At 45.2% G+C, this 25992-nt stretch overlaps 1 protein-coding gene across 1 annotated transcript in view; it reads right to left on the bottom strand.

Annotated features, from left to right (window-relative positions):
* Positions 1-12200: 12200 nt before the first annotated feature.
* LOC149435346 (uncharacterized) overlaps positions 12201-25992 on the bottom strand; it is a 28979-nt gene continuing 15187 nt past the window's right edge. The window contains exon 2 of the mRNA XM_089662750.1: positions 12201-20946. Coding sequence (XP_089518876.1) covers positions 19666-20646 — 981 coding nt within the window. The 5' untranslated portion in view covers positions 20647-20946 and the 3' untranslated portion in view covers positions 12201-19665. The remainder of the gene's footprint in view (positions 20947-25992) is intronic.

Genomic DNA, 25992 nt, shown 5'->3' with positions numbered 1-25992 from the left:
TCTTCACATGTGCTTGTGCAGTATGTCTCCTATATATCGTGATCCAAATACACCGGCAACAAGTGTCTCATAAATAAAATCTCCAAACATTGGTGAACCGTCCCTTTAAATCCGCTGTACTCCAAGTGGATCAGTGTAATCACACTACTGCATACATGTGTCCGGTGCTCCTGTGTCACCCCTTAGTGTACATCCACCTCCAACACACTATTGCGCTCACCTCCAGGTTTGACCCGTAATGCCAGGTCAGACTACGCTTCTCCCTTCAACCCGGGAGGGTATACTGGTACACAGATCTTCACCATTGTCAGCACTTTAAAACTCTCCAAAATGCTCCACAATCATAGGAACAAAATGCTCCATATAGTGTAGTATTGCCAAGTAAAACGGACTTTATTAAAACAATCAAAATAAACTCACATTTAAAAGTGTCCACCTGGGACACTGCAGGGCAAAAACTCACTATATAGTATGTTTGTGAAATGGTGGCATGTGCACTTCCGGGTTGTGGCTTGACATCATTGGTGTACCCTACGCGTTACGTCACGTGGTGGGTCTGGAAATGGTCAGTGGGGATCATATCCAGACCCACACAGGCATCTGTGCAGCAGCAGATCACTTCTAATTGTGATCTATTGCTGGCTGCAACCAGCATCTCTAGAGTGGATATGTAATGGAACCGACCCAGCCTGCGCTGAGTACTTCCATTATAATACCGCTTCCCCGTGCGGACACCGACCACAGACACCACAGCCGACCATACAAGACTACACAACACCAGTCCTGAAGTAAACCAGGAGGTAGACTACTTTATTTTAACACAGATACAAGATATATACATTCAAGGAAACAACCCCCCCTCCCTGCATAATGACACAGGGCGGGGCAATCTACCTTTAGTAACAAGAGATACACCAGCAGACAGTCCCATCAGGAGGGAGGGCTGCTGGAGACACCCCCCCCCCCCCCCACCAAGCCAATACACATAAACACATACATCCCATAATAGTTTTCTCCCAAGCCAGACACACAATAGAACAATGAGATGCAACCACATGGCATTAAACAATCAACAACCCCCCCCCCCCAATATTAGGACAGATCACCCTGTACCCCTAACAGGCACAGGGTGACTTACACATAAGAGGGATATGGGGAGCTGAGACAGGGGTCTCCCCACCTCTCCAAAGTGAGTTGTGTTCCATGGGCCCCCCTCCCAAAGTGACCCCCATCACAGGATACATTGTATACTGCAAACTCTTCATAAACAGGATGGGGAATCTACATGACAAGTAAGGGGAACCTGCATACTGGAGTCACGGATCAGATCCCCATTAATGTTTTGTTTTCCAGTAATAATAATCAGGACATACAATTCGGTGACATTACCAGGACTGAGAAAGCATGCATGGCATGGAATGTGTTTCATCATCTAACAGGGAGATACAATACAGACATTGAGGGGATGATAGTCCGATGTAAGTGCTACATCCATATTCAGGAGAAGAGAACATGTCACAGAAAATTGCTTCAAGAAAGTCACAACTTGGACAAACCTCCAGTAATAAACAATCTTCAGCGTATTCACCTCATCAATATTGTGTTGTCCTGCAAAGTGTATGCCGGAGGGTTCAAATCGGATGTTGCAGCTTGGCAGGGTGTAGCTCAGTCCTGCCATAGAGAAAGCGGACAATTTGGGCAAGTGTGTGACCAGCACTTACACTGCCTGTAACGTCTACTTGTGTGTGGGGGAGGGTGGGGAGAGGGTGTAGGTAAAGGGGTGCAAGACCAGTGGGGGCTAAGGAAAAAAGGGGGGATCTTAAATTGTGTATAAGTACAATGATCTTATGATCTCCGTTAAGGGAGGGTTATGAGTTGAGGTCAGCCATGAAGGGGGAGGAGTCAGATAATGTCTCAATAAATATCTACACAAGTATAATTGGATGTGTGAGGATCCATTATCCAGTATATTCATCAGAGGACTGGAAGTGGATCCAGCATACCTCAGAGCTCCCCAGACAGATTGGAGCCCCCTTGGTCTCCTGCAGCCGAAATGTCTGGCGTTCCTCTTTTATACCTCAGCAAGGTGGCAAAGTCTGATTATAGATAGGTGACAAATCTTATTGGCACTTAGGTGTCACTTCCAGCCTGGAAGCTGCTCTGTCTTTTCAGATGCTAATGGTGGGCACATGTCTCTGCATACCTATGACTGAATACATCTTTAATAACAAGGAATTAAACTAAATTTCCAATTACATATTGCTACAGATCACATCTCAGCTCCTCACATCTGTACATTTATGTCACATCTCCCCTCTTCCAGACGACGCATAGCTGAGCCTAAACGGGTCGGCTAACGAGTCTACATGGAAGGTTCCCTAGGTGGGGGGTGGAAAGTTCTCCCAACTAAAGCTTGACACCGCTGACATTTCAGCCTGTCCCCTTGCAGATAGGAGAGGGATCCTGTACAGATCTCGGAATGATCCTAAAGAGTCTGGATCACAACTGGCTAGAAGATCACCCTGTGGATCCACTGGCCACTGACTAACTACTGGAAGGGTACAGGCAAACCTGTCATTGTGTTCCGTCATCATCTTCAGCCACTGGCCAGGGTCATCTGGTGGTTCTCTATTAGCTACAACACCCAGATGTTTGAACCTGGCATAAGGTCGTTCCTGGGTGATCTGGACCTGGTCCCATGGCTTGGATACCAGAACATCCACCCTTGGACCTGTCTCCCACACGTCTGCTCTTTGTGCTTCAGCCAGAGACTGGTCAGCACAACCCCTGAGTTCCTCTGAGCTGACATCCAACCTATCAGCCTGCGAGAATGCTGTGTTGTCAGATCCAGCCTCTGAGAGATCAGATTCAGATCGGTCAATGTTCCCCCATCATCCTGCAGACCTTCCCTTGCTGTGCACAGCAATGAATCCTCAATCATGATACTCATAGCTGTGAGGACAAAGGATAAATCCACAGAAGACTTTATTCCACCAGAAGTCATCCTCTGACCCGTCCCACACCCTTCTACTCTGTCCTCCTCAGCAGGACGTCTGTCAGCACAACACCTGAGCTCCTCCGGGCCAACATCAAACCTACCAGCCTGGAAGTCCTCAGTGATGTCAGCTGCAGCTCCTGAGGTGGAAGACACTGATTGGGCTGAATTTGCCCCAACATCCTGTAGACTTCCCTCTGCAACACACAGAAATGAGTCTGCACTGGCAGCACCCGCGACTGTGGTGACAGAGGGGAAAGAGACAGGAGAAAGGATTCCACCAGGGGTTGTCCTCCCACCCACGTCACACACCAGGGGTTGTCCTCCGACCCACGTCACACACCAGGGGTTGTCCTCCGACCCACGTCACACACCAGGGGTTGTCCTCCGACCCACGTCACACACCAGGGGTTCCCCTCCGACCCACGTCACACACCAGGGGTTCCCCTCCGACCCACGTCACACACCAGGGGTTCCCCTCCGACCCACGTCACACAACAGGGGTTCCCCTCCGACTCACGTCACACACCAGGGGTTCCCCTCCGACCCACGTCACACACCAGGGGTTCCCCTCCGACCCACGTCACACACCAGGGGTTCCCCTCCGACCCACGTCACACACCAGGGGTTGCCCTCCGACCCACGCCACACACCAGGGGTTCCCCTCCGACCCACGTCACACAACAGGGGTTCCCCTCCGACCCACGTCACACACCAGGGGTTCCCCTCCGACCCACGTCACACACCAGGGGTTGCCCTCCGACCCACGTCACACACCAGGGGTTCCCCTCCGACCCACGTCACACACCAGGGGTTCCCCTCCGACCCACGTCACACACCAGGGGTTCCCCTCCGACCCACGTCACACACCAGGGGTTCCACTCCGACCCACGTCACACACCAGGGGTTGTCCTCCCACCCACGTCACACACCAGGGGTTGTCCTCCCACCCACGTCACACACCAGGGGTTGTCCTCCCACCCACGTCACACACCAGGGGTTGTCCTCCCACCCACGTCACACACCAGGGGTTGTCCTTTGACCCACGTCACACACTTCTATCCATCCTCAGCAGAGCATCTGTCACATACACTCTTCTCTTCTCCCGGACTGATCCCGCCATGTTTTCTCTGATCTCATACACGGTACAATCTGATTGGACGATCTCTTCTAGAATGATGGAAACTGTGTAATATGAGGACAAAGCTCAGCCAATCATTGTCTTCGTATCCAATCTGGCCTGTCCTTGTCCAATCAGATTGTACCGTGTATGTTCCCCTCCCATCCCCCAGAGTTTCTAAGAAGCCTGGACACAGGTCCCTCCCTGCATTCTGTCATCATTCCATTACCATCCCCTGCACCGAAATGGGGGGCGTCCAGCAGGCGATACTACTCACCACAGGACATTTCTTTCCTTCCAGTGACACCACCAACATGGGACATGTTTTCCTTCCAGTGACACCACCAACACAGGATATTTATTTCCTTCCAGTGACACCACCAACACAGGATATTTATTTCCTTCCAGTGACACCCCCAACACAGGATATTTATTTCCTTCCAGTGACACCACCAACACAGGACATTTCTTTCCTTCCAGTGACACCACCAACACAGGATATTTATTTCCTTCCAGTGACACCACCAACACAGGATATTTATTTCCTTCCAGTGACACCACCAACACAGGATATTTATTTCCTTCCAGTGACACCACCAACACAGGACATTTCTTTCCTTCCAGTGACACCACCAACACAGGACATTCTATCCTTCCAGTGACACCACCAACACAGGACATTCTTTCCTTCCAGTGACACCACCAACACAGGACATTCTATCCTTCCAGTGACACCACCAACACAGGACATTCTTTCTTTCCAGTGACACCACCAACACAGGACATTTCTTTCCTTCCAGTGACACCACCAACACAGGACATTCTTTCCTTCCAGTGACACCCCCAACACAGGAGATTTCTTTCCTTCCAGTGACACTACCAACACAGGACATTTATATCCTTCCAGTGACACCTCCAACACAGAACATTCTTTCCTTCCAGTGACACCACCAACACCGGACATTTCTTTCCTTCCAGTGACACCACCAACACAGGACATTTATTTCCTTCCAGTGACACCACCAACACAGGACATTTATTTCCTTCCAGTGACACCACCAACACAGGACATTTATTTCCTTCCAGTGACACCTCCAACACAGGACATTCTTTCCTTCCAGTGACACCACCAACACCGGACATTTCTTTCCTTCCAGTGACACCACCAACACAGGACATTTATTTCCTTCCAGTGACACCACCAACACAGGACATTTATTTCCTTCCAGTGACACCACCAACACAGGACATTTATTTCCTTCCAGTGACACCACCAACACAGGACATTTATTTCCTTCCAGTGACACCTCTAACACAGGACATTTCTTTCCTTCCAGTGACACCACCAACACAGGACATTTATTTCCTTCCAGTGACACCGCCAACACAGGACATTTATTTCCTTCCAGTGACACCGCCAACACAGGACATTTATTTCCTTCCAGTGACACCACCAACACAGGACATGTCTTTTCCTATATGTATGTATATCTATGTATGTATGTATGTATGTATGTATATCTATGTATGTATGTATATCTATGTATGTATGTATATGTATGTATATCTATGTATGTATGTATGTATGTATATCTATGTATGTATGTATATCTATGTATGTATGTATGTATGTATGTATATCTATGTATGTATATCTATGTATATCTATGTATGTATGTATGTATGTATATCTATGTATGTATATGTATGTATATCTATGTATGTATGTATGTATGTATGTATGTATGTATATCTATGTATGTATGTATGTATATCTATGTATGTATGTATGTATATGTATGTATATCTATGTATGTATGTATGTATATCTATGTATGTATGTATATCTATGTATGTATGTATGTATGTATGTATATCTATGTATGTATGTATGTATATCTATGTATGTATATCTATGTATGTATGTATGTATATCTATGTATGTATATCTATGTATATCTATGTATGTATGTATGTATATCTATGTATGTATGTATATCTATGTATGTATGTATATCTATGTATATCTATGTATGTATGTATATCTATGTATGTATATCTATGTATGTATATCTATGTATGTATGTATGTATATCTATGTATATGTATGTATGTATGTATGTATGTATATCTATGTATGTATGTATGTATGTATATCTATGTATATCTATGTATGTATGTATGTATATCTATGTATGTATGTATGTATATCTATGTATATCTATGTATGTATGTATGTATATCTATGTATGTATGTATGTATATGTATGTATATCTATGTATGTATGTATATCTATGTATGTATGTATGTATGTATGTATATCTATGTATAGTGCCACTGATAACAATAGTGACATATAAACATGTACACACAAACAAACAATAACAATGACCCCGCTACAATAGGGGATAAATATCAGTGCTGAGTGCAGGAAAGTGTCCACACTTCAATACTGGACAACACTACATAATCCAAGCGTCCATATTTCAATAAATAAGTGATGACGAGGTTCATGCCGTGTGCAATGGTGTTTCTGCAAATCTGTGACTGTCAACACACTTCTTCTACCGTGGCTGCAATGCCTCCTCACCTCCTTCTGGTGACCCCTAGGGGCCAAAAAGCCTTCAGGATCACCCTGGATCCTTTCTCATTGGGGCTGCTACCAATCCTCATGTAGTGGGTCTCCTATAAGCTCCCGTTTCCCCAGATAGGACGTTTCTGTAGGACAATAGCTCACCAACACAGTCAGCAAACAAAGATCCTCTATAGTGCAGCATTTCTATAAACCAAGAACTCCTTTATGAAAAGTAGATAAATGGCACTCACATGTCAAGCAGTTCCCCTTCCTCACCGAGGTATGGGTGGACTGCATGTGTATGGGACTTCCTGGGTATACCAAGATGGCGGTCAACGCCGGAAGTGAGTCACCGCGCAGCGGAAGCTGCGTATTAGAGTACCTACGCGTTACGTCACCGAAAACTCCTGACTTCCTCAGGGTATAAGTCACTTTAGTTATACAGATATATACATACATAGATAGATTTTTTTTTTTGCACTTTTTAGTGTGTTTAGTCATTTATGTACATTCTTTTATGTACATTTTATTTGCATTCTTGGAGAAAGCGCTGCACTATTATTTGTTAATATTGCCTTCCAGTAACACCACTAACAGGCCTTTTGTTTCCTTCCAGTGACACCGCCTACATAGGACATTTCTTTCCTTCCAGTGACACCACCAACACAGGATGTTTATTTCCTTCCAGTGACACCACCAACATAGGACATTTCTTTCCTTCCAGTGACACCACCAACACAGGACATTTCTTTCCTTCCAGTGACACCACAAACACAGGGACATTAATTTCCTTCCAGTGACACCACCAACATGGGACATTTATTTTCTTCCAGTGACACCGCAAACACAGGACATTTATTTCCTTCCAGTGACACCACCAACACAGGACATTTATTTCCTTCCAGTGACACCTCTAACACAGGACATTTCTTTCCTTCCAGTGACACCACCAACACAGGACATGTCTTTCCTTCCAGTGACACCACCAACATAGGACATGTCTTTCCTTCCAGTGACACCACCAACACAGGACATGTCTTTCCTTCCAGTGACACCACCAACACAGGACATTTCTTTCCTTCCAGTGACACCACCAACACAGGACATTTCTTTCCTTCCAGTGACACCCCCAACACAGGACATGTCTTTCCTTCCAGTGACACCACCAACACAGGACATGTCTTTCCTTCCAGTGACACCACCAACACAGGACATGTCTTTCCTTCCAGTGACACCCCCAACACAGGACATGTCTTTCCTTCCAGTGACACCACCAACACAGGACATTTCTTTCCTTCCAGTGACACCACTAACACAGGACATTTATTTCCTTCCAGTGACACCGCCAACATAGGACATTTCTTTCCTTCCAGTGACACCGACAACACAGGACATTTCTTTCCTTCCAGTGACACCACCAACACAAGACATTCTTTCCTTCCATTGACAGCGCCAACACAGGACATTTCTTTCCTTCCAGTGACACCAACACAGGACATTTCTTTCCTTCCAGTGACACCACCAACACAGGACATTTCTTTCCTTCCAGTGACACCACCAACACAGGACATTTCTTTCTGCTGATTGTCTCTCTGTGGAAACCAATCATTCCCATCCAGGACTCTCGGGGTTTTCTCTATGGAAGAAACAAATACAGAGAGAGGTGGGCTGAGAGAGAACTCCACTTCTTTCAGTGTTTAGTCCCCGGTCACATGGGGTGTCACTCGGCATGCAATTTCCATGCTATGCTTCTTGCAGATCACAAGTCGCCCCCTACTGCCCACAATGACGGGTCATATCGGGGGGTGTGACTTGGTGGGAGTCGCAGCGATTTCTAAAGTCATCCCTGCACTACTATTGGTGGGATTGGCATAGACATTGGTGTCACTCCTGAAATCTGCATTTCCCCTGAATTGGAAATCGTACGACTTCACTGTAAGCTGGATGTGACCGGGGGGTTAGAGGAAAAAACTGGGAACTCCGCAAATGAGGCGTCCCACCATGATTAGTGACACCATCTTTCCTTCTTTCTCTTTCCCTCTCAATTCAATGAGCTTTATTGGCAGGAACAAATGACATTGTAGCATTGCCAAAGCAGTTTGTATGGGAAGAGGGGAAATATAAAGGGGGAGGGGTCCATGGGAAGGATTATGAAGTCCTCAGTGTTTCATGTCCCTCTCAGTCTGTGGCATGGTGTCACATGTGGTGCAGCTATTTCCCCCATTGGCTCCTCTTCTCCCAGTAGAATTTGGAGTTTCCTCCTTTCTTCTATAGAAGTGAAGTCCGGGATGAGAGCGGAGAGTCTTTGGAAGTGAGTGTCCCTCACTGATGAGTACTTGGGGCCCCGTACTGTCCTCCTCCCTCTCTCCCCCCAGGTCCCAGAGGACGGCGGCCCATTCACAAAGTGCAGTGCAATTGGCCCATGGCAGGAGGAAACCGGCTGTGGGGAGTCATGAGAAACGTGCAGTTCCTGGTGTGACCGGAGCCTGACCGGGAAAACGTTTATCTGGGGTGACGTTTGGGGACAATGTGATCAGTGACACCCACTTATGTCTGATCTCACTATTACTTTTCTATCCGAGTTTTCACTTCAATACGGGAATTAATGTGAAATCTGAGGGAAATCTGAGAGCCATATGAAGACTTTGGGCCGTTCTATTGTCTGTTCATATGTCTGTGTGTACATCACACCGAAAAGAGGGACATTTACAGGGCAACGAGGGACAGAGAAATATGGTGTCACACAAGGGAGTGATGGGAGATATGATCAAATACAATCTCATTACCTCCTCTGCTCACACTTCCAGCAACGTCTCCTCTATAATTCCTCCCACATGGAGCTTCCTGTCTGTGCCTGACATCACTTCCTGTGTGTGCCTGATGTCACTTCCTGTGTGTGCCTGACCTCACTTCTTGTCTGTGCCTGACATCACTTCCTGTATGTGCCTGACATCACTTCCCGTCTGTGCTAGACCTCACTTCCCATCTGTGCCTGACATCACTTCCTGTCTGTGCCTGACCTCACTTCCCGTCTGTGCCCGACCTCATTTCATGTCTGTGCCTGACATCACTTCCTGTCTGTGCCTGATGTCACTTTCTGTGTGTGCCTGACCTCACTTCCCATCTGTGCCCGACCTCTTTTCATGTCTGTGCCTGACGTCACTTCCCATCTGTGCCTGAAGTCACTTCCTGTACCTGACCTCACTTCCTGTCTGTGCCTGACATCACTTCCTGTCTGTGCCCAACATCGCTTCCCATCTGAGCCCTCATCACTTCCTGTCTGTGCCCCACATTGCTTCCCATCTGAGCCTTACCTCATTTCCTGTCTGTGCCTGACATCACTTCCCATCTGTGCCTGACATCACTTCCTGTCTCTGTATATGTGTGATCACCATCTTGTGGAGCTCAGAAGAACGGCATCCTGAGAAATGTAAGAAAATGAAACCAAACTGTAAGATGACAGGAAGATTTATTACCTACTTCAGCTCCGGAATGTTTTACCCCCTTCATGACCAGGGAATTTTTTTTTCCTGTTCAGCACTGCACTACTTTAACTGGCAATTGTGCGGTCATGCTACACTGTACACAAATTTTACTGATATAAATAGAGCTTTCTTTGGTGGTATTTGATCACCACTGGGGGGGGGGGTTATTTTTAATTTTGAAAACAAATGATATCTTCTACTTTGTTATAAAACATATCCTATAAAATCAGATTTCTTCATACATGTAGTACAACGTGTATTCTGCTCCGTGTCTTTGGTAGAAGCATAGCTGAATCCGTGGATATTGATTGGTCTGTGTGAAGTTATGGTGTCTACAAACTATGGGATATAGAATGGAATTTATGCAGCTTTTACGTCGCTGTTACTTTCTGACTGCCGATCACATTTCTTGAGGCACTAAAATGCCCGGACCTTACAAACACCCCCAAATGTCCCCTTTATGGGAAGGATACATCCCAAGGTATGTGCTGAGAGGCATGTTGTGTCCATGGAACATTTACAGTTTTTGCCATAAGTTATTGGAAAATGAAAAACAAAATCTATTTACACCAAGTTGTCATTTAATGAGCTATTTCTGGCACACGCCATGGGGAGATGTGGAATTACACCCCAAAACACATTCTGCTACTTCTCCCCAGTATGAGGACACCACAAGTGAGAGACTTTCTGGCAGCCTTGCCACATACAGGTCCCAAAATCCAATGACCACCTTAAGGTGACTTAGGCAACCATCTTAGGGTGCCAGGATAGGGGGGTGGTAAAATATGAACCTGCAGCCACTTGCTGGGGATTTGGATTTTTAACAATGCTGCAGACGTGTTATTTCCCCCCACACTGCCCACCGCTATACAGCCGGGAGTGTGAGGACTTTAGTAAATCTGAATGTCGGCTGTCATGTGGAAGTGATACAAGTGGCTGTGAAGTCGCCTATCATTCCCACACCCACCACTGAGATGTGCCCCTCCCCCTGACACCATGTGGGACAGCAGAGCCCAGTGCTGCCATGGTGGGTGTCACTGGGAAGGACAGAGGGAGCTCAGCGCACCTCCTATACACAGACCAGGACGTGACATGTACATTGGGGTGCCTACATAGGAACGCAGTGATCCCCACACACGTTACATATCAGCGCACACGCCGGAGGGAGAGCAATGATTGGAGCACCAGTGCTCCTGTGTAACTCTATACTGATGACCTGGAGGGGCTATTAAAGCGTTCCAAGTGCACACAGTGTTACGGCTTGACATGTTGGGAATCCGATTTCCTCGGCACAACCTCATCTTTTATATTTCACCAGAAAATAGGTCATGAATTGCATTTATGTGCTCAGAAATAAACGTTACTATATTGTTCCTGAAATGTTGCCTTTCATAAACTGTTGTGCTAATATCATGTAACATAGAAAATGACAACTCCCAACATTGTATTATATAGGGTGTCTGCTATCAAAGAATACATCAGATTTGGGGTTTAGTGATCTTTAGGAATAAAATGATTTTTAAAAGGTGTAAACAAAGAACAAAAAATGTCCCCAGGACTCCATGGACCCCTTCATTCCACACCGTCTCCAGGAACCGGGAAACCACAGAGAAGCCAAGTGTCCCCCGACTTCCTCTCCAGGCTGGGATGTCACTCTGGTTGGCGCCACCTACAGGGGAAGAAGCAGACTGCACCGGCCTACATCTGCTCTATGCTTTGTCTGATCAGGATGGCGGCCATTTCTCCCTGAACACAGAGCGCCCTAAACACGAGGTAAACGTGGTGCAGCATTGAGCCCCGTCCAGCTGTAGTGTAGACTTTGACAGGCTGCAGGCAGTGGGGCTGGACGCTGTACCTGTGCCTACCAGGTGTATTATAATGCCAGCATTGCACCCACAGGAGCCGGACCCCCCATGTACAAGGGGCCTAAGAGATACCATCAGCTTGTGTCCCATTCCACCAGACTCCTAGACCCAGAAGAGGACATTTTTGGGGGGTGTTGTAGAAGAACCCAGACCACGGTATTGTGCCGTGAAAATATCACCCAACTTTATTCATCATATACATGTGACACTTTAACAACAGAAGGAAAGAGATAGATTGTTTACATTTAAAGGATCTATTTATACCATTTATATAATCCATGCTAAGAAACTGATTAACATATGACACGCCCCTCATTAATACTAGCCCCGCCCACTTATGTAACCCTCTAAACATCCAAATCCCTGTAACTTCCCAGAAGACACTTTCATCTTTTATCCAAGACAAGCTGATTCGGTACAAAAGAACCCCGAGCCCCTCCTGCTCATTCCCACACAACAAGTCCATGTCACCATCTACAAGGTGAGAGGACCTGAAGGAGAACAAGACCATGACCACCAGGACCATCGCCTGACTGAAGCCATGCTCACATTTCTTTCTAATGCTGCTTCTACATGGTCTACTCAGATACAGATTTGGCAGATGTACATTCGTGTCTTCAAGGAGCTGATCAAACATGTTCTGTGCTTGACCATTTTTTTTGGGGTCCAGAGGTGACATTAGGGGGTTTATTTACTAAAGCTGGAGAGTCCAAAATCAGACCCCCTTCTGCATAGAAACCAATCAGCTTCTAACCTCAGGTTGTTCAATGAAGCTTTGGCAATGAAACCTGGAAGCTGATTGGTTTCTATGCAGAAGTGAGTCTGATTTTGGACTCTCCAGCTTTAGTAAATAAACCCCCTAGGGGTCTGATTGACCTCTTGTGTTTCTGTAAAGAGGATCTGTGACCAGCAATATGTTATCACATGCGAGGCTATTAACCCCCTATATGGCAATAATAAATTTCAGAGAAAGAAAAGTGTAAAGTAACACACTGTAAATGAAAAAACACACAAAACACATTTTAAAGCCCCCAGTTCCCGTATACATGAGCAATTGCAAGGGTTGGGTGCGGTTATGTAGGAAAACATCAATCACACTACACATTGTACATATCTCTGCACACACCAGAGGGAGAGGAATAACTCTAGGGCCATCATTCATGGTTCACTATATAAACTGATGACTGTAAAGGCTTTTAAAGCGTCACCTATGGACAATTTCTGGTACTGACGTTTGTCACCATTTCACAAATACGCACAATTTTTAAAGTATCTATATACTTGATGCCAACACAATATTTTATATTTCATCAAACAAATTGGGTCATATATTGTGCTTTTTGTGTATTAAAATGATCTTTAGTGGGTTTTTTTTACAGAAAATGTGCATTTGCCAAACAGCTGTGACATAGAAAATGGCAACCACCACCATTATATTCTCCAGGGTCTCTGCTTCAGAAAATAAAACATGTTTGCGGGTTTAAAGTAATCTTCTGGCCTAACAATGTGAATGTAATCATGTGCATTAAAAAGCAAAATCAACTCAGCAAAACACACAACAGCAACAATGTATACAATTATCATCAAATCTATAGTAGCAACTAATGGCCTAAGACACAAAGCCACCATATTACTCAACCAAGTTCCAACTAAACCCATCCAAGAAAATGGATCCCACTTCCCCCCACCCAGGTGACTGTTGGAACTCCTTTACCTTGTGTAGATATCTCCTTCTGAGATCCTCATGATCTAATATAAATGTACAACACTCTCTGACACCAGTTTGTAGGCTCCGCCTTGATCTTCTGAGAGATAGTCAGCCACCATGCAGTTCTGTGACACCACCTTAGGTGATGGAGCCACTTCTGCTGTCAGCTCTGCTATACCATCAATGGTGTCATTGGTTATCTGATCCATGACTCCAGTTCATCTTACTTATCTTAGATTACTTAGATTCCCCATCCCGTCTATGAAGGGCTCACTGCATAAAACATCTCCACTCCAGAGAAAATGTTTCATCAGAAGTATTTGGAGAAATTGAGGCTTTCCCTTACAGATATGGGGGAGGGGCAACATCACCTAAAGTACAGCTATGGGTGGAATTGAAGGGAAGGCATTTTAGGGTGCTCCTTCCACACAAGAAGCAATGCATCTATAAGGACTAGGAATCCATTGGACCAATGGGGATTAAACATTCTGCAATACATTGAGACACCATGAAATGTTACTGGCCTGTGATTGGCTCTCCTATTGTTAGTGAAGTGAGACTCCCCTTGTCGGTGTCATTAATGGAAAGAAACCATGTGAAATGTTTCACCCCAAAACCAAAAAGATGACCCCCTTGGGTAGGTAGCCATCCTACTATTCCTGATATGAGTTTGTAGTCCCTGCTACTACAGGAAACATGCGGGCGATCATTTACACCTTTTACAGCAGGACAGTAAATATCAGAACACAATTCAAACATCAGACCAACAGCAGGAAGTCTGCTAACTGAATGTGTAATGCAATCTGTCATTAGCATTCCCAGAGTTCCCTCTGCAACATAGTTGTATCAGCTGTTGGTCCTGTCTGTAGATCTGTTATTTTCCCACCTTCTGTAACAAGGTGACAACCCTGATCATTCTGCAGGAACATTACACAGCAGCGTTGTCACCCTGTACAGGGAAGTCTTAGATAGATTATAAGTAAGACACACAACAAGTAAAGCCCAACTTCAGCTAACGCTTCTACAGCAGTTACAGCAACAGGTTCTCTATAAGGTCCAACCCCCCATATGAATGACAACTGACAGTTGTGAGCACCCCCAGCAGTGTTATAGGATTTGCCCCGACCCCTCCAACTGCCATTTTTCCCAAAAGACTTGGTTTTCTACAGGAAGTACAAAAAAAAAAACAATCTACTGGGAGGGACAACAAAAAATAATACAATAAGAGACGGAAAAACAAAACCTGCTCTTCTAATGACAGATTTCATTATTAATGTCATTATTGATTTTGCCCATAGTTACACTTTGGTGCCAACGTTGTAATATTTCCAGGGAGAAGAAGTTTTCTTTACAAACTTTACACCAAAAAGAGATGTGTGCACTCAGAGTGATTACTGTGAACCCCAATCAGAGGAATGTCAGTCCCCCGGAAGAAGTGGTAGGAATATGACCGCACACTCAGCACTTTGTAAGTTCAGATCTCTGGCAGTTGTATTGTGTGATTAGTCTATGGAGAGGAGTAATAGCTGGAAAGAGAAAACATGGAACAAGGATTTCTGATCTTCACCTGATGGAATCCCATTTGGCAGAACCACATGGAACACAAGTGGCCAGCTGGGCTTACGGTTTACTGCTGAATACATCCCCTAAATCAGCAGTAACTCAGTATTGGAAGGCCTGCATCAGCTTGGGATGTTGTTTTCTCACTGAACAGAGACTTCTTTCTAGCTGGTGTCACAGCCGCAGACCTGCCTGAAAGGTTGTCACCCATGAGATGATATCCTACAACCTCACAAACACCCCCTTTCCTCTCTCTGATCACAATCTCATCACCTTCACAGTCTCCTCATCTTCAAGCACCTATCTCTCCAAGCAGCAATTACCTGCAGAAACCTTCACAACTTGAACCCTTCTCCTTTCCACTCTGCAACTGACCAACTCTATAACAGAATCTCTCCCCTGTCCTGCCCTGACCTGGCCACTGCTGTCTACAACAGTTCACTTTCATCCACATTAGACTCACTTGCTCCTCTAACAACATGAATCATCAGGCCCCGACCATTACAACCTTGGCAGACTGACAACACCAGAGATCTTAAACGACATAGTCGTGTGCTGGAGCGAATGTGGTGTAAAACCAAATCCCAGCAAGCATTCACCCGATATAAATCTGCTTTCTTAACATACAATTCCTCCCTCCATGCTGCCAAACAAGCCTACTTTGTCACTCTCATCAATAGCTTGTCATCCAGTCCTCGTTGTCTCTTCTCTACTTCTAACTCTCTACTTTCTCCACCTCCACCCAGTACCTCACTCACTGCTCTCGAGATTGCAAATCACTTCAAAAACGAGATTGATGCAATTCATAGGAGCATCTCCACTGCACAGACATCCATCCCACTTAGCATACCTTATACTAAACCTCCCTCAACACTTTCCTGTTTTGACCTTGCTACTACCGAAGAGGTCACTAAGGTTTCCTCAGAAGCCCGTCTCACTACCTGCCCCCTGGATCCTGTCCCCTCACAACTACTACGGTCACCCTCTTCTTCCATCCTATGCTCCCTCACTCACATCTTCAATCTTTCCTCTCTATTGGTGCCTTCCCCTTCCCTCTAAAGCATGCGCACATCACTCCCATACTTAACAAGCCCTCCCTGGACCCCACCAACCTGAACAACTTAAGACCCATCTCCCTGCTCTCATTTACATCTAAACTATTAGAACTCTTAGTCTACAATCGCCTGAGCTCCCACCTCACTGACAACAACCTTCTTGACCCTTTACAGTCTGGCTTTCCCTCACTACACTCCACTGACACTGCCCTACTAAAACTCACTAATGATCTTGTTATGATCCGCCAGGTGGTGCCTCTGGCTGCCCACTTGACAGACCTACCCAAAGCGTGGCGTCTAAGTCCCGGTCTGTGCTTTCACCAGGGCCCCTGATGGTGGGGATGGACTTGAAACAGACCAGGACCAGGTCACGACCTCTGAGCAGGCCCACCAGTGGCAGAGGGAACCTCCGGGGATGTATTGGTACCGGGAGAGCCAGATGTGAGGAGGACGGCAGGGCCTAGCAGGATAGATCGCGATCAGTGGTACCGTGGGGTAGGCGAGGTACAGAATCGGCAGGCGGAGAATCGTCAGGTCACACGCAGGGTCAGCAGGATAAGTCAGTCCGTAGATAGGTTCAACAAGCCGGGGGTCTGGATGGGAGAAGGCAGAGTAGTCAGGGACAATCCGGGTTAAATGCAGGAGAAGGCAGAGTAGTCAGGACAATCCGGGTCAAATGCAGGAGAAGGCAGCGTAGTCAGGGTCAATCAGGATCAAAAACACAGGTACAGGACTCAGGAACTCAAAAGACCTTGCGGCTATCAGTGACAGTGCAGGGCATCTTTAAATATCGCGCCGTGCACTGTCATTGGCCGCTCCCAGGACGCGCCCCGGGCTGTCATTGGCCGCCCGAGGCGCGCCCGCGGCTCCCACTGCGCATGCGCGGCGTCCTGTCATCCGCGGCTCGCCGGGACCTGGTGCTTGTGTCCCGGCGTGAGCCGTTGCCAGCGCGCATGCGCCGGCCGACAGGACGCCGCGATCCCTGACAGATCCATTTACTGCTAAAACCAATGGCCACTACTCCGTACTCCTCCCAACCAATGGTCACTGCTCCGTACTCCTCCCAACCAATGGCCACTGCTCCGTACTCCTCCCAACCAATGGCCACTGCTCCGTACTCATCCCAACCAATGGCCACTGCTCCGTACTCATCCCAACCAATGGCCACTGCTCCGTACTCCTCCCAACCAATGGCCACTGCTCCGTACTCCTCCCAACCAATGGCCACTGCTCCGTACTCATCCCAACCAATGGCCACTGCTCCGTACTCATCCCAACCAATGGCCACTGCTCCGTACTCATCCCAACCAATGGCCACTGCTCCGTACTCATCCCAACCAATGGCCACTGCTCCGTACTCATCCCAACCAATGGCCACTGCTCCGTACTCATCCCAACCAATGGGCACTACTCCATACTAATCCCAACCAATGGCCACTGCTCCGTACTCATCCCAACCAATGGCCACTGCTCCGTACTCATCCCAACCAATGGCCACTACTCCGTACACATCCCAACCAATGGCAATTACTCCATATCTTACTACTTGACCTCTCTGCGGCTTTTGATACTGCTGACCAACCCCTCCTCCTCAAAAAACTCCACTTTCTTGGCCTCCAAGATTCTGCTCTCTCCTTGTTCTCCTCCTATCACAGAGCTTGTTGAGCATTACCTATAACTCTGCCGCATCCTCTTCACTCCCTCTTTTTTTAGGGGTCCCACAAGGTTCCGTCCTTGGACCCCTACTCTTCTCCATCTACACCTCCTCCCTTGGTTACTTGATAAACTCCCATGGCTTTAAGTACCACCTCTATACTAATGACACACAAATCTATCTTTCTACCCCTCACCTCACCACTTCAGTCTCATCCACACCTCACCCCTGCAGTCTTCTCTCGCATTACTACCCTAATAAGCGACATATCGGCATGGATGTCACTCCACTTCCTCAAACTCAATCTTTCCAAAACTGAGCTCTTAGTATTGCGCCCAGCCCGTGCCCCCCCCTGACTTCTCCATCAAGATCAATAACACAATCATCAGTCCCTCCCATCATGCCAGGGTGCTAGGTGTAATCCTAGACTCCCATCTGTCCTTTCAGTCCCAAATCCAATCACTGTCCAAATCTTGTAGACTTCACCTCCGCAACATCTCCATGATACGGCCGTTCTTAACCTCGGAAACCACTAAGCAACTTATTCACTCCCTTGTTATATCTCGCCTTGACTATTGTAACTCCCTTCTCATTGTCCGACCTCATTGCAGGCTATCCCCTCTTCAGTCTATCATGAATGCTGCTGCCAGATTCATCCACCTTACTAACCATTCTGTATCAGCCACCCCTCTCTGCCAATCCCTCCACTGGAGTGCATTCAGTGTCCTCCACCCCCCTCTGCCAATCCCTCCACTGTCCTCCATTCAGTGTCCTCTGTCCCCCTCTGCCAATCCCTCCACTGACCTCCGCTCAGTGTCCTCCACCCCTCTGCCAATCCCTTCACTGGCTTCCCATTGCTCAATGGATAAAATTCAAAACATTACCAATAACATATAAAGCCATTTATAACTCTGCCCCAAATTACATCACCAATCTTGTCTCCAAATATCACCCAAACCGTACTCTCCACTCCTCGCACGACCTCCTGCTCTCTAGCTCCCTTGTCTCCTCCTGTGCTCATCTCCAGAGCTTCCCTCATCCTCTGGAACTCTCTACCCCAATTTATCAGACTATTGCCTACTCTGCTCACTTTTAGGCAATCTCTGAAAACTTATCTCTTCAGGGAAGCCTATCCTGCCCTTAGCAAATAATGGAATCTTATATTCTTCCTACCAGTCCATCTCCCACAGTTACTACCTTTTGTACCACTAGCCCCTCCCTCCTAGATTGTAAGCTCTAAGGAGCAGGGCCCTCCTATCCCTCTTGTATTGAACTGTATTGTCTCCCATTATATTGTAAAGCGCTGAGCAAACTGTTGATGCTTATATTAAAAAAAATTGTCAAAAGATAAAATATTCAAATCCCTTCTAGTTGTGTATTGATGGAGATAAGCACTAAACCCAGTTCATCCGATCATTACATTCCAGTTTGCTCAGATTTTAGTTTGTTTCTTTTAAAATAACATTTTATCTTCTCCCTTCTTCTCAAGCTTGTGGGATGACATTGGCGATGTGAAACTAACTTGTGACACCTGAAACTTCTTTAATATTCCTTTTTTCCAGAATTTAATCTATGCTGAAATTTGTGAATCCTCCGGAGATGGATTAGACCGGCATTAACTGTAAAAGTTTTGTCACATTGAGAGCATTAAATTGGCTTCTCTCCAGTGTGAATCCTCTGGTGTCTGATAAGATGTGACTTCTGTGTAAAAGATTTATCACATTCAGAACACTGATATGGCTTCTCTCCAGTGTGAATCCTCTGATGTCTGATAAGATCTGACTTTCCTGTAAAAGCTTTATCACATTCAGAACACTGATACGGCTTCTCTCCAGTGTGAATCCTCTGGTGTGTGATAAGATGTGACTTCACTGTAAAAGCTTTATCACATTCAGAACACTGATATGGCTTCTCTCCAGTGTGAATTATCTGGTGTGTGATAAGATCTGACTTCTGAGTAAAAGCTTTATCACATTCAGAACACTGATATGACTTCTCTCCAGTGTGAATCCTCTGGTGTGTGATAAGATGTGACTTCCATGTAAAAGCTTTATCACATTCAGAACACGGATATGAATTCTCTCCAGTGTGAATCCTCTGGTGTGTGATAAGATGTGACTTCACTGTAAAAGCTTTATCACATTCAGAACACTGATATGGCTTCTCTCCAGTGTGAATCCTCTGGTGTGTGATAAGATGTGACTTTCGTGTAAAAGCTTTATCACATTCAGAACACTGATATGACTTCTCTCCAGTGTGAACAATCTGGTGTGTGATAAGATGTGACTTTCGTGTAAAAGCTTTATCACATTCAGAACACTGATATGACTTCTCTCCAGTGTGAACAATCTGGTGTGTGATAAGATGTGACTTCCGTGTAAAAGCTTTACCACATTCAGAACACTGGTATGACTTCTCTCCAGTGTGAATCCTCATGTGTTTGAGAAGATTTGACTTATGAGTAAAAGCTTTATCACATTCAGAACACTGATATGGCTTCTCTCCAGTGTGAACTCTTTGGTGTATTATAAGGTCTCTCTCGCTTATAAAAGTTTTGCCACATTCAGAACAATGATATGGCTTCTCTCCCTTGCAAGCCTTCTGCTGTGTGATATATTTTCTCTCCATTGTAAAATCTACAAACAAGTAGTTTGAAATGACTCCTCTTATGTATACTTGGGTTGGACTTTACTTTACATTGTCACTTCCAGAACACTGGAAATACTTTTCTCCTGCTGGATCAATGTGGAAGAGGATCCAAACCATGACTTTTAGTACACAGATATGACTTGTATCCCGTGTGAATCCTCCAGTGAATTGCAGTAAAGACTTTCAGTCAATTAAGACACCCATGTGTTTTATTTTCCATGTGACTTAGCTGTATTCATGAAGACCAAAATGTCCCACAAACTTGGTTCATCAATCTACCTGTAGAGAAAGAAAAAAGAGAGAATTCTATATAAGGGGCTACATAAAGTTGCTTTCTATTTTTAATGTTCATTACTAAATATATCTTATGAATAGAAAGAATATGTACAGCATTATCTACAGTATTTTTTTTAATCAAATAGATTTGATTAGGAAAGTGCGCACAGTATTTCCAACATTCAGCCCAGACAATGGAGTCATACATTCTCACGTATAGGCCGTTGTGGCACTGTTACAGATCATACAGAACAATAACTTGCTTTGTCTATGGTGTCACTTTTACCTTTTATAAACAAATGAACAGAGAAAAGAAGAAACAGCCTAGAACAATTCAGCTGTACACGGCAAGTAACTCCCCCCAGTACATACATAGATAGCTGACACCGATCAATGAGGCCCGTGTCTACAGGATCATGCCCCAAGTATAGGTCTCCAATGTAGTCACCATTCAGTAGGATACAACTGGCCGTTCTCCTTCTATGGGGCTAAAAGAGCTAAGATTTTAAAAGCCTATGAAGAACTAACTAGGAGAGAACAAGGAGTTTCCAGCCAGTTCTGCCAGACATACATCTCCTGGGGGAATTACAATGTTGGTAAGTTAGTTTTTCACATGTTAATGTGGAGAACACCTGCTCAATCCACTGTTGTCTGCTGGGAGTTTGAGATGATAGCCAAGATCGGGATATTTTTTATGGTCAAGCAGCCTCACTATTGCTATATGACTTGTAATAGGAGGAGGTGTAAATAATTCCTCCTCTATTGAGACCAAGAGGAACACCCGAGGAATATTGAACACCAACATTACAATACTGGTCATATCGTTCCACTTTTTGAATAATTTTGGACATCTCCAAAACATGTGTATCAAATCCCCGACAACACCGCTACAATTAGGGTCATAAGGGGAAATCCCTCCTGTCCTAGCTGAACAATTGAGCTGGAGTCCTGAAAGCTCTATGCAAAAGAAATGACTGAGTTTCTGTGAAGAGGACAGAGAGATGAGAGGTATGGAGGTCACAATCACCTCCCACCACTCTCTCTTATTTCCTCTGTTTCCCATTTCTTTCTATAAGTCTTCGGTAAGAGTCAAAAGACTGGAATAAATATATGAGAGATCATGCCTTTCCCACTGGTGCCATCTGAAGCCCATTAACAAGTGTGAGAGTGATGTGAAATCTATATCTGATGGAAGTAGCAACCGATGGATGGGATCTAATGTGTCTACTAAGTCCCACCTGGTAAGATGTTGAAGTTGGGCAGCTATAATATAAAGTCTAACATTTGGTATTGCTAGGCCTCCTTGGTCTTCACCATACTGTAGAGTAGTGAGTTTGATTCTAGCTGATGGCTTCTTCTAAATGAGTTCCCCAAACTGGGAGTCTATACTGGAGAACCACTTACGAGGTGTCCACATGGGAGAATTGTGGAGTATATAGAGGAATTGTGGGGTCCATATCTTCTCTTGTTCATAGATTTTATTGGAAAGAGATAATAGTTTTACAAGGAGCTCATAACAATGTGATTGCAGGACTCACCAACAGTAAGTCAGAAGGGGTACAACCCTTAGAGGTAACGTACAGGTTGTAATTTGTACAGTACAAATAATATCTTCATACATTAAAGTGGAGTTCCAGTGAAAAAAAAAAAAAATAAATAAAAGCCATCAGCTACAAAAACAGTAGCTGCTGACTTTTAAAAGATGGGCACTTACCTGTCCCTCGATCTCGTGGTGTCCTCCCCGCAGCCCGTTTCACTGGCCGCCCTGTGTTTCCAGTGCCGGCATCTTCAGTGTGGGCACCCAGCTGTGACAGCTTGCGGCTTCACATCCGGATGCCCATTGAGCATGTGCGAGTATCTCTGTGCTTTGTGAATGGTCCTGTAGTCTTCTAGGACCTTTCATGTGTCCCAGAAGACTACAGGGAGGGAGGGGGAGGACAACCTCCGCTTCTGATAACCTAGTTGATTGCAGCAGAAGTGGGAGCGGGTACCTGTCAATTTCGGTTATCCCCCCAAAAGGTGCCAGTGGGGTCCTTAACCACTTGCCTACCAAGCACTTATACCCCCTTCCTTACCAGGCCAATTTTCAGCTTTCAGCATTATCGCACTTTAAATGACAATTGCGCAGTCATGCAATATTGTACTCATATGAAATTTTTATCTTTTTTTCACACAAATAGAGCTTTCTTTTGGTGGTATTTACTCCCCGCTGGGTGTTTTATTTTTAGTGCTATAAACAAAAAAAGAGCAAAACATTTGAAAAAAAAGTTCTTTGTTTCTATTATAAAATTTTGCAAACAGGTAATTTTTCTCCTTCACTGATGTGCGTTGATGAGGCTGCACTGATAGGCACTGATGGCCACTGATAGGCAGCACTGATTACACGGATTAGAGACTAACCGTTTTTATATTTCACGTATGCACTTTGAAACGCCAACTTGGGACGTTTATCACATCTACTGTATACTCCACCATACGCCTCAGTGCGTGTATTTATTTATGTCACTATAATTGATATGGAGATCATAGTTGGTCACTTTTAGATTATCCATTGTATCTAGATACATTTCATTCATGATATTTATGATTTTACATTTTTTTCATACCTTTAGCGCTGCATGTGCTTTATTTATTATTGATTAGAGGGTTTTGAGGTTCTTACCTTTCATGCCAGCTGCTCCATTTCTGTGTTTATCCAGCGCTCATTTTATCTTATTGGATGAGGCAGCACAGATGAGCACGCACTGTTAGGTGGCACTGATGATGGGTACTGATAGTCACTGTTAGGTGGCACTGATGATGGGTACTGATGATGGGCACCACATGTGAAGGTGGGTAACTGCTTCAAAGCAGCCATGGAAACAAGTCAGGGATTAGGATAGAATGAATGCAGTAATCCGGGCAGGGACCAGGTACCTGAGGGGAGAGGTCTTTGCTATAGGCAGCACTGGTCACACATATATATATTAGGGCATCAACTCTTGTTGGCTTCAGCTCTGAGGAAAGGGACACGTCCCCAAATGCATCAACAGGCTGACAACACAACCAGTCAGACGCTGCCATCAGTTTGGGCCATCACTGTGGCTTTTTAGGCTTTTTCATGTACATATTCTGTGAGTATGTTTTTTGTCTTTTTTTTTTTTTTTTTTTAAATAAAGCTTGGATAATGCGCTAGGTGTTTGCACCGCCTGTGTGACTTTTTTCTTTTTTACCAGGGCATGAGAGTTTTGTGGTTAGTCTCCATGACTACTATATTTTGGGAGGAGGATTTCCAAATGTAGATTTAAATCCCATTCCCACTTGGATGTATATGGTATGAAGTGTAAGGTGGTGGAGCTGGTAGCTGTGTATATAAGGTGGAAATCAAACCTCTGACATGGGGGTCACATTTACATATGTGTTCAAACCTAGTCATGTCTGTGAGGGAGGGGGTTGGTGTGTGAGAGAAACAAAAGTGATTGATCTGAAGATATCTAAAACTTTCAGGTCTAGATATTTTGTGGGAGTCACATAGGGTTTGGAGGGGTATAAAGGAGTCTGGTGCTGTGAAATTGTAAGTTGGAACTAGACTAGCTCTAGGACAAGCATGAAAAGAAGATGGAGGCATCCATTCCGGATAAAAGCCTGGATTGAGGAGGTATGCCATGAGTGGGTTATGGGGTGACTGTAAGGTGTATCAGAACTCTAGACTGTCCCAGATAGATGGGTAGTGTTGAGTAATTGGGTTTTGGAGTGAACGATGGTCTCTGTAGTGTAACCATAGTAAATTGGCAACTGATAAGGGGTCACAATCTACTGACTCTATAGCAACCCAGGGGGGGGGGGTCACTTTTACTGCGTGATATTTAGGGAGTTGAGCAAGATGTGCAGCTTGGAAATATTTTGCAAAGTTCGGAAGCCCCAGACCGCTCTAAGTTTTGCTAAGGTACGGATGGACCTGGGTAGATGCAGTTTAATAGTGCCCCATACATAAGTGGTGGGGTGACACAAATATGCAGAGGAAAAAGGAAGGTATACATATCGGTAGGACCCAAAAAAGATATAATATTTTGGAAAGAATTGTCATTTTTTACAATCGTGATACAACCCATCCATGAGAGGGGTAGTCTGGACCAGGATGTCATAATATTAGTAAGGTGTGTTAACATAGGAGGGTAGTTAGTAAAATATAGAATACTGAGGTCTGCCATCAGCTTGGGTCCTAAATCAGGAATATATTGACTGGACCAAGAGAAGGGTGGAGGACGTTGTAGTTGTGACACAGTTAAGGAGGGTAGAGAGATATTAAGAGCTGTAGACTTTTTGGGATTCACAACCAGGTCTGAAATCGCTGCAAATTGGTCCAGGCATTGGAGAAGGTTGGGTGCTGAGATCAAAGGAGAAGACATGAAGAGGAGATTGTCATCAGAGAAAAAGCATAACTTATGATGATGACCGCCAAGTTCTAATCCTTTAATATTTGTGTTAGTTCTTATCAGCTGTGCTAAAGGTTCATTCGCTAGAAAAGGAGGGGGGGGGAGGGGCAGCCTTGCCTCATTCCCCTTTGTATGGAAAAAAAGTCTGACTTGTAACCCACATATCTCAAGTAAGCCCTTGGGGAGGTGTAAAGGGGTGATATCCATTGGAGTCAAAGGCTTTTTTTATGTCTAAGGAAAGGAAACAGCCGGGTATGCGGCGTATGCAAGCTGTATGTTCTAGCAAAATCACTCTGTGGTCTCGGCTTGGCAGAGGGGGGTTAAAACCCATCTGATCCTTGTGTATCAAGGTGCCTATGAGAGTTCAGCCATGCAGATAGGATTTTTGTAGGATTTTAACATCCAAGTTAAGAAGGGAGATTGGTGTGTAATTAAGCCATGTGGTGTGATCTGATTGGGATTCAGGTAGCATAGAAATGACTGCTGTTAGGCAGTCTGAGCAGAAAGAATAACCTTTGAGTAAGGAATTAAATGCATTAACCAATAAAGGTGGAAGGAGGTTAGTAAATATTTTGGAATATAGGACTGTAAGCTGTCTGGGCCAGGCCGCTTATTAGACTTTAGGGACTTGATG

This window comes from Staurois parvus, unplaced genomic scaffold (assembly GCF_062004578.1).
Source record: "Staurois parvus isolate SC_StPar_1 unplaced genomic scaffold, SC_StPar_1.0 ptg001532l, whole genome shotgun sequence".
Lineage (NCBI taxonomy): Eukaryota > Metazoa > Chordata > Amphibia > Anura > Ranidae > Staurois > Staurois parvus.
Note: the sequence above shows the minus strand (reverse complement) of the source record. Positions and strands in the feature narration are given on the sequence as shown.